The following is an 18,454-nucleotide window of genomic DNA, read 5'->3' as shown; positions in this document are numbered from 1 at the left end:
AGAGAGTAGTGTGATGGAGAGAGTAGTGTGGTTGAGAGAGTAGTGTGATGGAGAGAGTAGTGTGATGGAGAGAGTAGTGTGATGGAGAGAGTAGTGCGATGAAGACAGTAGTGTGATGGAGAGAGTAGTGTGGTTGAGAGAGTAGTGGTGGAGAGAGAGAGAGAGAGAGAAAGAGAGAGAAGTCTCTAAGTCTGCCCTGTCTATCGCGATGGTTAATGGGGTTTAAAGTTTATTTTATTACACGAGGGTCATTAAGGTTGCAAGGTGACCTTTCCATCACCAGACAAGAATACTTTAATGCCTTAAATAGGTATTAAAGTAATCTCTCAGCATATATACGCTGAGAGAAATACATCTCTCAGTGTGTATATCCAGCGTCTGTCTGGCATTTGTATATGTAAGACAATCTGGGTTGCAAGGCAAAAGAAAGATATAGATGATGGGCCTGGCTGTCTCTCTGTCGCAAATCGGTTGATTTGAGGCAGAATAAAGAAATTTTATTTTTGAGACCTTGTACCCGTGTGTGTGTGTGTGTGTGTGTGTGTGTGTGTGTGTGTGTGTGTGTGTGTGTGTGTGTGTGTGTGTGTGTGTGTGTGTGTGTGTGTGTGTGTGTGTGTGTGTGTGTGTGTCCGACCTCAGCTCAAGGATTGATGGAGAACCAATACTTACACCAACAGTTACAGTGAGAAACGTTATGTATTTGTGTAGGTATTGGTCAGATTTCCAGCGTCACATGAGCCCTGGTCTCCGTGTAACTTCCTTCACGAAGACTCTTCCCTTTAGTGTGATGAAGGGAGACACTCAAAACCTTGAGTAGTGGTCTTAAAGAAGTCTGCTGATCTCTTTGATGGTCAAAACGAAAAAAAATAATCTGGCCTTGGTTACCACCATCAGTCCTTGAAATCAATAAACCCTACACGAATTTATTTCTATAAACATAGGGTTACAATACACAAACAACCAGCACATGTGCGGGTTGTTTGTGTATTGTTCCAGTCACGGTATTGTACCATTCACGGAATTGTTCCAGTCACGGTATTGTGCATTTGTATTCTTGATAGGGTTTCCAGCTCTCTCTCCATAAACAATCCCTTAAAATACAGGAACAGCCGTGGATTAGAGCACCGATGTCCCCTCTGTAGCCAGGCCGAACTCTTGTGCGATTTCCTGAAAGAGTGGCTGCCAGGGAGAGTCCTTCCTGTAGTAGACAGCAGGGTAGCCCATGGGGACGGGGACTGTGACAGTGACAGGTCCTACCACCGCCTCTTCCGTCACTTCCCAGAAGTACACCCAACCAGACCCTCCTCCAGGTAAGTACACCGTCTGCGTCTCCTGCAGAAGAAATTTGAGAGCGTTAACAGACCAGTTACATACACCATTTGCGTCTCCTTTAGAAGGAGCCAGAGTTAGCCGGTCACCATCTCACAAGTTATTACCATGATACAAGGGCTAGCAAATAATTTGCTTAGCTACATTGCCCCTAGGATCTGGACCTATTCTCTCCTTCCTAGGATACACCGTAGCCCCCCATGTCCTAGGCTCTGTTTGTTAATTACGAGGTCATCCAGGAAACCTTTCTTAATACATTAAATGTAGTATTCTTGACAAATCTGAGGGCAGAGACACGAATGCATTCAGTTGGGACACGAATGCATTCATTTGGGACACGAAGGCATTCACTTGGACCTTGATCAAATCACGTCATGCATTTGAAGCCATCATCAAGGTCCAAGGACAGAAACCTTTACGATAAAGGTGTGAATGCCTTTCTGGCCAGGTCCTTCAAGTTGTTGATAGTCATTTATCTTCTCTATTTACACACGAGTTACAAAATATGATTTTATTTTGACTACTTTTCTCTCTGTGAAGAGCTTCATCAAATCTGCAACCTCTGCATGACTTGATAAAGCTCTACACTGAGCGAAACGTTCTTTCTTCCGATTAAAGTTTGTTCTGCAAGTTCTGCCCCAGCCGTCTCATCTCTAGACATCTCTCTCACATCTCTATACCCAGTTAGGTTATCGTGCTATCGTAGGAGAGGCATAACTCACCTGGCCCTTATGTATGACGGGGGCCACAAGCAGGTCAGGACCATACAGATACTGGTACATAATGTCCCACGAACCGGCATCCTCCTCAAAATCCAGAAACAGGGGCCGCTGTACCGGCGTACCTAAGACCCAGAGAGGTCAAGAAGAGGTCAATTAGAACCCACATCCATTCGCCTAAACAAGAAGTTAAAACAACATGACTCCAAAGAATTTATTGACGATTGTGGTCATAGAAATGGCCCAGATTTTCTTACCTGCGGTAGAGAGTTCCTGTATCAGAGACCTGGTATAAGGAAGCAGTCTAGAGTGTATCTGCGTAAGACGAGCGAATTGGAAGAGTGTGTCCTCGTCAGAGTAGTACTGGTGGTTGGCCTCTGGTTTGTTTCCTGGAAATGGAGAAAGAGGTTTAATGTTCACACAGGCTATATAGTTAGTTAGCTAGGTTTAAATCCTGTCGACCGGACGAGGGTCATTAAGACTGCATTGTCACCTGTACATAAACAATATATATACGCCGAGATATACATCTTTAGATGTATATACATTAAGTATATCCCTGTACATGTCTGCCTAAAAGCGTATCTTCACTGAGAGGTGTATATCTCTCAGAGTATAAGCAGAGTATAAGCAGGATAAAAGGGGTATATCTCTCAGAGTATAAGCAGGATAAAAGGGGTATATCTATCAGAGTATAAGCAGGATAAAAGGGGTATATCTCTCAGAGTATAAGCAGGATAAAAGGGGTATATCTCTCAGAGTATAAGCAGGATAAAAGGGGTATATCTCTCAGAGTATAAGCAGGATAAAAGGGGTATATCTCTCAGAGTATAAGCAGGATAAAAGGGGTATATCTCACAGAGTATAAGCAGGATAAAAGGGGTATATCTCTCAGAGTATAAGCAGGATAAAAGGGGTATATCTCTCAGAGTATAAGCAGGATAAAAGGGGTATATCTCTCAGAGTATAAGCAGGATAAAAGGGGTATATCTCTCAGAGTATAAGCAGGATAAAAGAGGTATATCTATCAGAGTATAAGCAGGATAAAAGGGGTATATCTCTCAGAGTATAAGCAGGATAAAAGGGGTATATCTCTCAGAGTATAAGCAGGATAAAAGGGGTATATCTCTCAGAGTATAAGCAGGATAAAAGGGGTATATCTCACAGAGTATAAGCAGGATAAAAGGGGTATATCTCTCAGAGTATAAGCAGGATAAAAGGGGTATATCTCTCAGAGTATAAGCAGGATAAAAGGGGTATATCTCTCAGAGTATAAGCAGGATAAAAGGTGTATATCTCTCAGAGTATAAGCAGGATAAAAGGGGTATATCTCTCAGAGTATAAGCAGGATAAAAGGGGTATATCTCTCAGAGTATAAGCAGGATAAAAGGGGTATATCTCTCAGAGTATAAGCAGGATAAAAGGGGTATATCTCACAGAGTACAAGCAGGATAAAAGGGGTATATCTCTCAGAGTATAAGCAGGATAAAAGGGGTATATCTCTCAGAGTATAAGCAGGATAAAAGGGGTATATCTCTCAGAGTATAAGCAGGATAAAAGGGGTATATCTCTCAGAGTATAAGCAGGATAAAAGGGGTATATCTCTCAGAGTATAAGCAGGATAAAAGGGGTATATCCCTCAGAGTATAAGCAGGATAAAAGGTGTATATCTCACAGAGTATAAGCAGAATTAAAGCAATTTTGATCGGTGGCGCAGAAGCAAAAATACAGCCTTAGTGATCATCGTGCAGTCGACAGGCTTGAAACCTAACAACCCAACCACAACTAACATCGAGCACTCACAGTTGGAAATAAAAAACATCTGTCAACTTGTGTATTCTCAGAACTATTTATTTACGACAAATACCTACAAATGCTGGTCACCAGGAGCGTGTGACCACCTCTCAAGTCCTGGGTACCTAACGACGCATTCCCATAGCGTAAATAGGTACCTAGACTATAGATAACATTAAAATTTTAAAGATTGCACATTTTTTGGACTCCTGATAGCTAGCTTGTATGTGTAATATAATTATAATAATAATAATAATAATAATAATAATAATAATAATAATAATAATAATAATAATAATAATAATAATAATGATAATAATAATAATAATAATAATAATAATAATAATAATTATTATTATTATTATTATTATTATTATTATTATTATTATTATTATTATTATTATTATTATTATTATTATTATTATTATTTTCAAAACCAAAATAATACACAAATAATCCATACATAGAGTAGAGATTTACATGACTTGTAAATGCTCCGAGACGGACCTAAACACCGTCACAAGATATTCTCTCTCTCTTGTGCTGGTTATTTATACGTGGTGGTAGTTAGCATGTTTACAACCACCATTGATTTTTATGTAGTTTTTCCTTCCCATTTGAAAGTCAGCAGAGACGCGCCTTGATATTGTGTATACAGGTAAAAATTACCAATAGTACGTCTTTGTTTGGAAGACATGGGGAGGGTGAAGAGGCTGCCCCATCGGCCTGACGTAACGCAGTTCCTGCCAGTCCAAAGGTGGCGTTTTTGACCTTTAGATTGACTGTCAGTGTGAGTTAGACAATAACTGATAGAATAAGCTGGACAGTGAATGTATCTTGTGCTCTTCTTCTAATATTCACATTTCTGTTATTCTTTCGACCATCTTCAGTGCTTCAGATAAATGTGCCATTTTCCAGTCAAGTTGAAATAGATATGCATAAATTTATGTCGTAATGAACTATTTTTTGGCTCAGTGGCACTGTGTTGGGCTTGGTATTGCCAGGCTCACGGTTCGAGTCCTCGTCCATTCTTCTGTTTATTCATCAGAGAGTTATTTTTAATGCTTGTTTCAGAATTTTGCTGACGTAGAGAATTTATTTCTGGCGCTATATGTGTTTATTTCAATTAAAAGTGCTAAATATTTTTTTCTGGCGCTGCCTAAATATTCATAGGCCTATGCCATTTATTTAGGCCTTATTGATGAGTACTAATGAGTTAATTACTTTCTCTCCGGGGCATGTACTCAACTTTTTGGGTACTCCTGCCTCGAGTACTTCCCTCAGGGACGTGTGCTAACCCTACTGAGTCCTAACTGGATTACTTCTCTAAGGGACAGGTACTAACCCTAATGAGTCCTAACTAGAGTACTTCTCTCAGGGACGTGTACTAACCCTAGTGAGTCCTAAATGGAGTATTTAGAGGGTTCTACTCACCCTCATGTGTCCTCATGACAGGAGTGAAGACAGCGTACTCAGCAGACCTGAGGAAGAGTTCCTTGCTTCTCACCATCAGTGGAGGCATTGTTGTGTATCCGCCTATGTCGAAGTGGGTGATGCCCATCCCGCTCATACCCAGGTTCAACGCTACAGAGAGAGAGGTACAATGATGGTTCAGTGATACAGGAGGGAGGTACAGTGATGGTTCAGTGATACAGGAGGGAGGTACAGTGATGGTTCGGTGATACAGGAGAGAGGTACAGTGATGGTTCAGTGGTGCAGGAGAGAGAGGTACAGTGATGGTTCAGTGATACAGGAGAGAGGTATAGTAATGGTTCAGTGGTACAGGAGAGAGGTACAGTAATGGTTCAGTGGTACAGGAGAGAGAGGTACAGTAATGGTTCAGTGGTACAGGAGAGAGAGGTACTGTAATGGTTCAGTGGTACAGGAGAGAGAGGTACAGTAATGGTTCAGTGGTACAGGAGAGAGAGGTACAGTAATGGTTCAGTGGTACAGGAGAGAGAGGTACAGTAATGGTTCAGTGGTACAGGAGAGAGAGGTACAGTAATGGTTCAGTGGTACAGGAGATATGTACAGTAATGGTTCAGTGGTACAAGAGAAAGGTACAGTGATAGTTCAGTGGTACAGGAGAGAGGCACAGTGATAGTTCAGTGGTACAGGAGAGAGGTACAGTGATAGTTCAGTGGTACAGGAGAGAGGTATAGTGATAGTTCAGTGATACAGGAGAGAGGTACAGTGATGGTTCAGTGATACAGGTGAGAGGTACAGTGATGGTTCAGTAATACAGGAGAGAGGTACAGTGATAATTCAGTGGTACAGGAGAGAGGTACAGTGATGGTTCAGTGCTACAGGAGAGAGGTACAGTGATGGTTCAGTGGTACAGGAGAGAGGTACAGTGATGGTTCAGTGGTACAGGAGAGAGGTACAGTGATGGTTCAGTGGTACAGGAGAGAGGTACAATGATGGTTCAGTGATACAGGAAAGAGGTACAGTGATGGTTCAGTGCTACAGGAGAGAGGTACAGTGATGGTTCAGTGCTACAGGAGAGAGGTACAGTGATGGTTCAGTGGTACAGGAGAGAGGTACAGTGATGGTTCAGTGGTACAGGAGAGAGGTACAATGATGGTTCAGTTATACAGGAAAGAGGTACAGTGATGGTTCAGTGGTACAGGAGAGAGGTACAGTGATGGTTCAGTGATACAGGAGAGAGGTACAGTGATGGTTCAGTGATACAGGAGAGAGGTACAGTGATGGTTCAGTGATACAGGAGAGAGGTACAATGATGGTTCAGTGATACAGGAAAGAGGTACAGTGATGGTTCAGTGGTACAGGAGAGAGGTACAGTGATAGTTCAGTGATACAGGAGAGAGGTACAGTGATAGTTCAGTGATACAGGAGAGAGGTACAATGATGGTTCAGTGATACAGGAGAGAGGTACAGTGATGGTTCAGTGGTACAGGAGAGAGGTACAGTGATGGTTCAGTGGTACAGGAGAGAGGTACAGTGATGGTTCACCAGGGAGAATGAACCATAACTGATCATGGCTTTCTGATGTAACATCACATAATTTTAAGTAGTTATAATGAATATAATTACGAAATAACAGCAATAAGAATAACAACAATAATAATATTAACAAAGGCACAGGAAAGGCGTCAACAAATGCACTTTACATTTTCTAACAAAAGCCTTAATAACAGTTACCGAAGAGTTATTGTGAATTCTTGATCCATAAAACTGAAGTTGCTTTCCCCTTCCTGGAATCAACCTTCCCCCATTATCTCCCCTCCTTCAGACGTAGTACAGCATCCAGAGGCCTGGTCACAGACCGGGCCGCGGGGGCGTTGACCCCCGAAACTCTCTCCAGGTAAACTCCAGGTAAACACCTCCACTTCCTCTCCCTCGGTACTTACCAGCTATGACAGTCGAAGCCACTCCATCACCCAGAGACCAATCCACATTCTGGTCTCCTGCCCACGCCAGCACCTGGTACTTCGAGGACCCCAGGCCTCCAGACCTCATGAAGGGCACTACATGCCCCAGCTGGCCAGACGCCTCCAGCACCTCCCTGGGTAGAGAGATTTCTCCTTTAGAGTTTGCTCTCAGGGGCTTCGAATTTGGCGAGATGGATGCCGGAGGCTGCCAACTGATCTCACCCCTTTATATTGGAGGAGGTTTAGGGCTTAATAATAATAATAATAATAATAATAATAATAATAATAATAATAATAATAATAATAATAATAATAATAATAATAATAGTAATAATAACCCGCACATGGGAGAGAGGAGCTGACCACGACGTTTCGGCCTGACTTGGTCCATTTACAAAGTCACACTTTGTGTAGAGCTTTATAGAACTTTGCACAGAGCGAAACGTTGTCATAATGACGGCCTGCATTTCGCCTTTTTCTTCAGCAAGTGGCGGCTGGGCAGCTACACAGACACAAACATGGATAACACCGAGGTAATTAGAACAAGAGGTAACGTTTCACTCAAGGAGAGCGAAACGTTGCCTTAACGAATGCTTTCTACCGCTCTAATTGTTGCTAAGTTAGTCATGGTCACAACGCAAATAACTATGTCAACTTAACCTGGTCTGGTCAGGGCCGCTGGGGGCGTTGACCCCCGGAGCACCTGGAAGGTGTTCCGGGGGTCAACAATTTCTGAAACCTGATTCTGATAGAATTATACCATAATTATATCATTCTACTATCTTTTATCATTCTGCTATCTTCTATCATTCTGCAATCTTCTGTCATTGTGCTATCTTCTATCATTCTACTATCATTCTTTTATAATTAAACTATTATCCTACTATAATTCTATCATTCTATCATTTTTCTATCATTCTTCTATCTTTCTCTTATAATTATTCTATCATTTTACCATAATTCCATCATTCTTCTATCATTCTACTATCATTCTGTCAATGGTCACATAGACTCAAAACCTTAGATGAAATTTGAAATTATATAGGCAGATGTTTGCCGTCTCGACTCTTTAATGATACATTAGAGGTCACAGGATATACATATACACAGAAAGGTATGCATATCTCTATGTATATACACTGATAATTTATCCTTAATCCATATTTTAGGTATTAAAGTATTCTTGACCGGTGGTGAACAGGCGACCTCTCGTGTGGTAGACAGGCTTTAAACCCGGTTAAGCAACCAGCATTAGTTTAGTGGGTTTGGAAGGTAGTTGTGGGTTGGTTTATTTTTCGTGTGTTAGGTAGATTAGATAGAGCCTAGTTTCTAGGGTGCTGACCTAGGTGTAACGTTGTATTAAAGAAAAAACCAACCATACCACGGGTGGGGTTAGAACCCGCGATCAGAGAGTCACAAAACTCCAGACCGACGCGTTAACCACTGGGCCAATGGCTAACGCGTCGGTCTGGAGTTTTGTAACTGATCGCGGGTTCTAACCCCACCCGTGGTATGGTTTGTTTGCAGTCGTGTCATTACGATTTCGTAAACTATGAGCAACGTTGTACTGTACACAAGAAGGCAGAAAGACATGTTCCAGAACAAGATTTTCAGGGTAATGTTTCGCTCTGTGTCGAACTTTGTCATGTCAGCGGGATGCAGGAGGTATGGGAAAGATTGAACAAATTTGTTGCAATAAAACCTCGTTCTGCAGCACTGAAATTTGTGCTTCCCTTTACCAGAACTAACCTGTTGCAGCTGGCCCACTGCACCGGCAGCTGGTTGTGGCGTTCTTCAGCCTCAAGGTCGTGGAGGGGATCAGAAGTGAGCATATCTAGTGGAGTGTATTCTCCGAAGTCTGCCATCCATCCACCTAGTCCCAGTTCCACCATGTTCCTGATCATCTCGTCTGTACAAAAAAAAAAAAATTAAGGCAAAATTGGATGCGTCTGCAGTGTGATGCTTGCACTAGTCTATGTGATAGTTGCATAGTATAAAACAAGTGCTAGCCGTGTTTTCCTCTCATAGTATGTTACACAGAATGAGTTTGCTTATCGTATACCATCACACAGAATGGGTTTCACTGTGCTATTCCATCACACAGGATGCGTTTCAATGTCATATTCCATCACACAGGATGGGTATTCATATAGAGTGTTGAAATCCGTCATCCTGAGCTGGGACACTTCAGGCTGAGGGACTGACTACCTAAAACTATTTCTCCAAGGTTGATGGACTGACTACATCTTTACCTCGTCACTCCTGCTGCCAACAATCCATTCTCTGTATCTGGTTGAAAGGCTGGTGTCACCAGGCCACCTTATTTTGAGAACACTTGGTTAAATATCGAGTATTATATGAGGTATATTTGGTATTATATTAGGGATTTTAAATAATATAATGGGTCCAGGGACTGGTCTTAGTGTTCCAGTCGCTGGACCCTATTGTGGGTCTCTGTAAGCTTTTGACTTCTGCCCACAGGATGGGTATCGTAGGCATAATAAAGACGATAAAGCAGTTGAAAATATTGTGCTGTGAATTACAAATAGACACAGAAGGGCAGTGTGTGTGTGTGTGTGTGTGTGTGTGTGTGTGTGTGTGTGTGTGTGTGTGTGTGTGTGTGTGTGTGTGTGTGTGTGTGTGTGTGTGTGTGTGTGTGTGTATATATGTGTGTGTGTGTGTGTGTGTGCAAGTATCTCACCTCTGTACCAGTCTTTGGCCTCCGAGTTGAAGAGATCTATCGTGCCTGCAAGGAACCCGCCGAAGTCCTGCCTGTAGGGCTGCCCGTCGGCGTCCCTCATGAGGTAGCCGAGGGAAGCAGCCTCCAAGAACATGTCGCTGCCTTCTATGAGGTGAGGGTTGATGTAGGCCATAACTCGCACGCCTTCCTCGAGCAGGTCTTGTATCGTCACGTTCAGGTCTACAGAAGAGGACACAGGAGTGAAGGGTTGAGATAGATAGATGGTATAAACCTTGGTAATATACACCGACAAGTTGGTTTAGAAAGACACGTAAGCAAACACTAAAACATATTTATTAGAAAACGTTTCGGTCCTGGGACCTTGATCACTTCGGTCCCAGGACCGAAACGTTTTCTAATAAATATGTTATAGTGTTTGTTTACGTGTCTTTCTAAACCAGATAGATAGATAGATAGATAGATAGAGAGAGAAAGAGAGAGAGAGAGAGAGAGAGAGAGAGAGAGAGAGAGAGAGAGAGAGAGAGAGAGAGAGAGAGAGAGAGAGAGAGAGAGAGAGAGATAGAGAGAGAGAGATAGATAGATAGAGAGAGAGAGAGAGAGAGAGAGAGAGAGAGAGAGAGAGAGAGAGAGAGAGAGAGAGAGAGAGAGAGAGAGAGAGAGAGAGAGAGAGAGAGAGAGAGAGAGAGAGAGAGAGAGAGAGAGAGAGAGAGAGAGAGGAGTGTCAAGGGCAAGACGTGTGGCCAACCTAAGATAAATTATTTATTAATCGAAATAGATACTCCTTATTATTAATCTTAATATTTTATTTAACCTAAAATAATCCAAATAAAAAATAGTCTCTCTATCTCTCTCTTTATGGATAACTAAAGTGTAATGAACACTTGTTAATGATTAGTAAATAACCCATATGGAGATAGAAAAACGAAAGATAAATTGTTATATATACATGTATATATATATATATATATATATATATATATATATATATATATATATATATATATATATATATATATATATATATATATATATATATATACTATATATATATATATATATATATATATATATATATACACACACACAGTAAGTGGAATAGTTTGGGAAGGCGATGTAGTGGAGGCAGGCTCCATACATAGCAACAACTGAAAGACATCAGCTGGAACCTATTGTAGGTTATGCTTACTCTGCCCCTGCCTGAATTCACCAGCAAATTTACTAGTTAGAGACTAGGCAGCGACCAGAGGCAGGAAGATTAAGTTTATTTAGGTACAAGTACGCATAAATATTGTTACGCAAATTATCGTGTATAGTAACATGTGTAAATTACCTAAGTAATTCAACACTGTGAAAATCGATTACAGTAAAAGGAGATATATCAGGAATAAGGTAAATTGAGTTAATTGCATTAGCACAATACGATTTGTCACTGTTCGAAATTAGCTGACCTTAGCGTCTTGTGAGCTTCGTTCTAGTCTGGTGACGACTTTGCCTGTATAGAACTTGCCTTACCTTTGAGGCAGCTTATTTTCCTGGAAGACCTTACTCTCCTTGACGTGATATTTCCTTCATGGAAGCCTCCTTCTCTTCCTGGAGGCGACCTTACCTCCTGGGTGCCACGCTGCTGAGCCAGACAGGTGCCAGTGAGGATCCAGTCTGGGAGGAGTGGTTGAGGACCCAGTCTGGTGGTGACAACTTGTACAGTCTTCAGGAGACTTGACCCCCACACCATGGTAGCGTCGAAGAGAAGGCTGTGAATGTACACTTCGTGCCTCGCCTCTTCCGTGAAGTTCAATACCATATAACTGATGGAGAGAATAAAGGAAGGGGTGAGGAAATGAGAGATGGAGTAGGGGGAGGGAGGGAGAAACTGAAATACCGAATTCCTAACAGAAAAATTAACCTGACTGATAAAAGAACTGTCTGACGCAGACAGAATATATTGGATTCATGAAAGAAACCCGAAATATAAAAAAATAGAAAAGAGGAAAAGTCCTGGATGAGAGGAAGTGTCCTGGAGGAAAGTAAGATTCCTGCAGGAAAGAAAGACTCCTGGAGTCCAGTAGGACTCGATGACTGACTCACCTGTAACTGGAGATGATGATGGAGTATCTCCTGGAGGAGAGGAAGGAAGCCTGGGGCCAGTAGGTAGTGTAGTAGTGACCTCCAGCACCTCCATCTAGGTCAGATATGTTGGCTATTATCCCCCCGTCTCTCCCCACTCCTGCAGGAGGTCATCCAAGGTCACTAACTCTCATAACTTAAAGATTATGTAAAGAACATTAAATAACACTTTTTTTTGGAGAACGTGTGATTATTACGCTTCTTTCCATTATATAAAACATTGGACATTGTCTTGACTGTATCTCTCAGGGGCTCCATCTATGCCCCTCTTTACTCCAAGTCTGCCAGAGAGTTACTGTCTTAAGACTTTCTTTCTAGCAGTGAAGAGTCTTATGTGCCTTTACGCTGCTCTTCTTCAATTCACACGTTACTTAACTAACATTAAAAATTAACATACGCAGTTGAACGGCTAGTTAAAACAAGGAACTAACTTTCCAGTAGAAGAAAAAGGTCACTAGATGATGTGCTCTCAACCCGCTAGTTAATGATCCAAGTCGGACCGTAACGCCGTCATTGGTTTCTTTCTCCTATGTGCGGGTTATTTGTGTATTGTTTCAGTCACGGTATTGTGCTTTTTTTATTCTGTGTCTGACCAAAAATTAAGCTAGCAACCTAACCTAACTTTACTTATCGTAACTTTACTTATCTTAGCACCCTAACCTAACTTAACTTAATCTAATATACCCTAACAGTTTAATCAAGCATAAATTAACCTAACTCCTCTTAAAATCACGCAGTGTAAAAATAACTTAATTTACGTAATTTATCTAATAACTTCCATAACTTTAAGATAAGATAGGGGGATCCAATCCTCAGGTGATTGATTAAATCGTTGGAAACCCAACGTTCGCAGCAGACGTACCTTGCTCGCTCGTCCAGATGGGAAAGTAATGCCCCCTCAGGTTGAGGTACGTGTACTGCTCCCCACCTCCCCACACCTGCTCGTCTTGCTCGGCGGAGAATCTCACCCATATGCGGTTGAAGGTGTTGTTGTCGATGCTGTACTCTGTGTGCATCAACACTGACGGAGAGTCGTCGGCCTGTGAGTCTACTTTCACGACCAACGTTATCTATCAAGGCGGAAGAAATGAGCATTTTACTTCGTGTCAAAATTAGTCACGCCAGTTCGATCGGCTGTGAGTTGTAACTGGGAAGATATGGTGATACCGACAGTATGTAAGTGAAGACACATATATACAGTTCAAGACTTATATTGAACTGTGTATATCTTCCTACTGGGTCATATAGTATGACCCAGTAGGCCTGCCCCCAGTGCTCCTCCGTCACATTATATTGTGTAGGATGGCTTTACTGTTGGACTCGATCACACGGGATGGTTTTCCATCCCGCGTGATTGAGTATGGTAAGAATCGTACACACAGGGAGCTTGGAAAATTGTAAAAATTGTACACACAGGGAGCTTGGCATGCATTACCAAGAAGGTGATAAAAAAGACACATGTGCAACACCTAGGTATCTTTATGGATACCAAGGTATTGCACATGTGTCTTATTCACTAAGACTCACATCGACAGTGTCAGACTCGGCTGGCTGCAGATGCAAGGTGATTAAATCTGGAGAGTTGTCTGCCACCTCGAACTGCACGAGGGGCACCTTCGTCAGCACCTCATCCTCCACCTCGAAGTTGCCTAGAGACTCGGTGAAGTTGGTGCTCCCATATCCCACCCAGATGATGGGGTCCACGATGGTATGATGGAACACCTGTAGAGGACATAGCAACATGGGAGCAACATGCAAATCTCCTGACACTTAACGGCAGGCGAGTTGACTGTTGTGGGAGTAAAGGCGTTGGGCATGTTTCCTTACGCCTGCCGCCCCTGTTCACCTAACAGTAAATAAGTACCCAGGTGTCAGTGGACTGTTTGGTGTTGGTCGCATTTTGGGAGAGGACAAGAGGGCCTCATCGGAAATAAGTCACAGTAATTAACTTTCTTATAATGCTTATCTTCACGGATTAAAAACCAAAATTAGAGTCATCTCGCGGAGCCAGACCGCTGCCTGCTTTTCTACCGATGCTAACTCTGAGCCTGCCATCTTAATTACCAGACTCAATCAAATAACCGATGGAAAAGAAAATATTTCAAAGGTCTATCTTAAAAGAAACAGTTTTCTTTGAAAATTCATAGAAAACTATCGTCTTTTGAAATTGTGCATTAACTATTTTATTTCTCCGAACATTGATATGTTTACATAAGTAGAAGATATTTACAGTAAATTAGCCCGCTTATAAAAATATTTTATGCACAGTAATAACATTTTTGGCAAATGCCATTGAAAAAGTCCTTCCAGAATCAAACAGCACAAGCTATGAAGGCCTTTTCACATAAAATTTAATTTTGGTGGCACTTTCGCAAATACAAAGCAATCACACTATTCGTTCTATTAACTCGGAGGGTTAATAAATCCAGTATATCTCAAGAAAGCCACTGTCATCACACTGTCTGGCTTATTTCCATTGGGTTTTTTTAAATGTCTGCCCAGGATGCAACCCCACAACAGACAGCCAACTAACACTCTGGTACCTGGATACCTGGAATATGCCTGGAGAGGGTTTCGGGGGTCAACGTCCCCGCGGCCCGGTCTGTGACCAGGCCTCGTGGTGGATCAAGGTCTGATTAACCAGGCTGTTACTACTGGCCGCAGGCAAACTGACGTACGAACCACAGCCCGGCTGGTCAGGTACTGACTTTAGGCGCCTGTCCAGTGCCTTCTTGAAGACAGCCAGAGGTCTTACCTACTTACTGTAGGTACACAGGGTCAACAGGTGCAAGGAAACATAACCACATCCCATGAACCATGAACCTGTGCCCCATGAACCTGTCTCACTCAATATGCTCTGAACTCGACACTTACCTCATTACCATCGAAGCTGATGACAAACTCCCCTTCAGTGGTTACTAAGCTAAGGTCAGCGTTCGTCAGCGTCGCCGTCAGCAGCAAAAGGATGCCAAGAACCTGAGAGCATCCTGAAGATGTGTCTGCCATAAGGATGCTCTTAAGTTGGTCGTGAAATTTTCTGTTAATTGGTAAACAAAATGGTGATTTCTCCAGCAAGAAATAGGACAAGTGGACACGGCTGTAGGTTCATTTAGGTACAGGTCTACGTAAGTACAATTAACATATTAAGTAACGTATGTGTAAATTCCTTAGGATTATCCCTCAAAAAGTCAAAATAAGAACAAAAGCTAACTATATTTCCCTGTCATATTTCATTTTCCAGGATGAGGCTCATACAAGGTGCTGGAATCTGTTAGCCTGAGCTGGAAGGCTACAACAGAGGATATTCCAGATATTCCAGCAAGAGTTCATTAGCTACGTCAGCTTCAAGGATTTCGTTCCAGCAGAGTTGCAGTTACTGTCTTTCAAGAATTTCCATATCTCGGATTAGCCTACCCCTATATACAGAAAAAAGGAATTTTTATGCAGCTATCTCCCTAAAAAATCAGTTTCTTCTCGTGCAGGTAGAGACATATTGCGGGGAGAGACATTAAATAATGAGTAGATCTAGGAACGACCTCTTCATCAATATAATCTGGAATGAAGGAACAACCTCGTCATCAATACAGTCTGGAATGAAGGCAGCACGGTAGTGGAGACGGTGCTTCAAGGACACTATTACATCAAGTTTGTAAACTAAACAGAGCTAGGGGTGAACCTGGATTAATAAGCACAACTAAACAAGAATTAAAAGGCCCAATATCGTGACTGGAACAATGCACAAATATCCCGTACAGAGAATAGAGAACCTTGTGGCTTGTAAATGGTCCAAATCGGACCGAAACAGCGTCATAAGCTTCTCTCTCTCTTATATGCGGGTTGTGTATTGTTCACAACTAATGCGAGTAAAAGGGACAGACAGGGGAGCTAGGTAACTATAGTAATTCGTCAAACAGGACAATAAATTAAGAAATAAAGTAATGGTTATTTTGGAAAGGAAAAGATTGCCGATTAATTGAGCAAAAAACTTCTGGGGGGGACAAATTTTCTCTAAATGACAACATTTCGCACGGTGACGACCATCTTCGGGACAGTGACTCAAAAGGCATCGACGCCTAGCGAAACGTTGTCTTTAAATGATGATTTCTTCAGCACAGCGTCTTTTTAACAAATCTTAAATTAGGAAAGAAGACTGTAAGAGCGTTATTATAAAAGAACCTTACGTAGTGCAGTAATGTAGTAGAGTGTTGGGAAATAAATAACAAAAAGGCACAATACCGTGACTGGAACGATACACATAAAAGACAGAAGCTTACGACGACGTTTCGGTCCGACTTGGACCATTGACAAAGTCACACTAACAGGGGATGGAGGCAGTGTAGCCCACACCACCTACCCACATCTGCTGTGTTCTCACTCGCTCTTATCATTGCACAATACCCACAGGAGGGGTGAAGGTAAGGGTGAGTGGGGAAGACAGTGAACAGGTATATTTGCCTACCTGTTGTTGAATTCGGAAAGGGGGGTTATTGCCCCCACGATCCGGTCCCTGACCAGAGCAGGGGTGAAGAGGGGGAAAGAATGAAGGATTTGGGGGAAAGGAAAAGGTATTGGATTTACGGAGCACAAGGGAAGGGGGAAAATGGGAAAGTGTGGAAGGTTCACCAGCTGCGACTCACTGTTTGTTGTTTACGCGGGTTTCATCCCAACGCCACAGGCAGTGACAGAGCGTAACTCCTGTCCCACAGTGACAGAACATAGCTCCTGTTCCACAGTGACAGAGCATAGCTCCTGTCCCACAGTGACAGAACATAGCTCCTGTTCCACAGTGACAGAACATAGCTCCTGTCCCACAGTGACAGAACATAGCTCCTGTTCCACATTGACAGAACATAGCTCCTGTCCCACAGTGACAGAACATAGCTCCTGTCCCACAGTGACAGAACATAGCTCCTGTTCCACAGTGACAGAACATAGCTCCTGTCCCACAGTGACAGAACATAGCTCCTGTTCCACAGTGACAGAACATAGCTCCTGTCCCACAGTGACAGAACATAGCTCCTGTTCCACATTGACAGAGCATAGCTCCTGTTCCAAAGTGAATTAATAAGAAGTAACAGTAATAACAGTAGTAGATGGTGGCCAAACTGACCTAAAAACCAGACAAGTCAGTTTCCTACTACTGTAGGTCCCCGCAACACACACACACTGTAGGTCCCCGCAACACACACACACTGTAGGTCCCCGCAACACACACACACACTGTAGGTCCCCGCAACACACACACACTGTAGGTCCCCGCAACACACACACACTGTAGGTCTCCGCAACTCACACACTGTAGGTCCCCGCAACACACACACACACTGTAGGTCCCCGCAACACACACACACTATAGGTCCCCGCAACACACACACACTGTAGATCCCCACAACATACACACACACTGTAGGTCCCCGCAACACACACACACACACTGTAGGTCCCCGCAACACACTCACACACTGTAGGTCCCCGCAACACACACACTGTGGGTCCCCGCAACACACACACACACTGTAGGTCCCCGCAACACACACACTGTGGGTCCCCGCAACACACTCACACACTGTAGGTCCCTGCAACACAAACACTGTGGGTCCCCGCAACACACACACACTGTAGGTCCCCGCAACACACACATTGTAGGTTCCCGCAACACACACATTGTGGGTTCCCGCAACACACACACTGTAGGTTCCCGCAACACACTGTGGGTTCCCGCAACACACACAGTTGATACCTAGGATATTATAACAAAAAACTACTTGCAAAATGCACTCTTAGTAGTTTTATTCAGTGCTTGAAGTGCCAAACAAACACGACTCCAGGAAAACAATGTAAATGAAATTATTTTGTAAGCATTGACAGATGTTCTGAGCGGTGTCACCCCCGGGGACCGAGGGGGAGGTGGTAGGTGTCCACGGGGGTACCCACGGGGTAATGACCTGGGGGCACGAGCCACACATGATGCAAAATAACCCCTGAGGGGAGAAGTTGAAATGTAACTCTATGCCCTTTCGTGTTGCAATCAACACATCATCAGGAGCTTGCAATGGTGCAGAAATAGAGTGGGAATCCAGGATGATCCTTTCATGTGATGGCGTCCAGTCGTTCTTCCTCCTTCATCTCAATGTTTACGTTCCTTCTTTTCTGAGATGAAAGAAAACGGGAAAGTAAATCAGTTTTTTTTATGTTAATGCAAACAGAGACTATGTCAAAATGTTGTTGAAAAAGACATTTAAGTACAGTTCAGGACATTTATTAGAGGAACGTATAGCCACGAGTGACTTCTTCAGTCCTGATACAGATTCAACAGGTGTAGTGGAGAAAAAGTATTTGTGGCGGTCAGTCCCTCAGTCTGATTATGTCAGAAGAGTTCAGCTCCATGGAGCTGA

At 42.8% G+C, this 18,454-nt stretch overlaps 1 protein-coding gene across 1 annotated transcript; it reads right to left on the bottom strand.

Moving 5' to 3' along the window:
- Positions 1-437: 437 nt before the first annotated feature.
- Positions 438-16,363, bottom strand: LOC128692296 (sulfoquinovosidase-like). Its single transcript, XM_070096266.1, has 13 exons — positions 16,315-16,363; positions 14,934-15,096; positions 13,587-13,781; positions 12,922-13,129; positions 12,021-12,159; positions 11,420-11,740; positions 9,936-10,216; positions 8,984-9,143; positions 7,214-7,368; positions 5,277-5,426; positions 2,306-2,437; positions 2,052-2,173; positions 438-1,332 (listed from the first exon to the last, which is right to left on the bottom strand). Exons 1-13 carry the CDS (start codon positions 16,359-16,361, stop codon positions 1,117-1,119), a joined length of 2,289 nt encoding a protein of 762 aa, XP_069952367.1. The 5' UTR covers positions 16,362-16,363; the 3' UTR covers positions 438-1,116.
- Positions 16,364-18,454: the final 2,091 nt, after the last annotated feature.

The sequence above is a fragment of the Cherax quadricarinatus genome, chromosome 53 (assembly GCF_038502225.1).
Source record: "Cherax quadricarinatus isolate ZL_2023a chromosome 53, ASM3850222v1, whole genome shotgun sequence".
Lineage (NCBI taxonomy): Eukaryota > Metazoa > Arthropoda > Malacostraca > Decapoda > Parastacidae > Cherax > Cherax quadricarinatus.
This window is presented reverse-complemented; position numbering and strand designations above follow the sequence as displayed.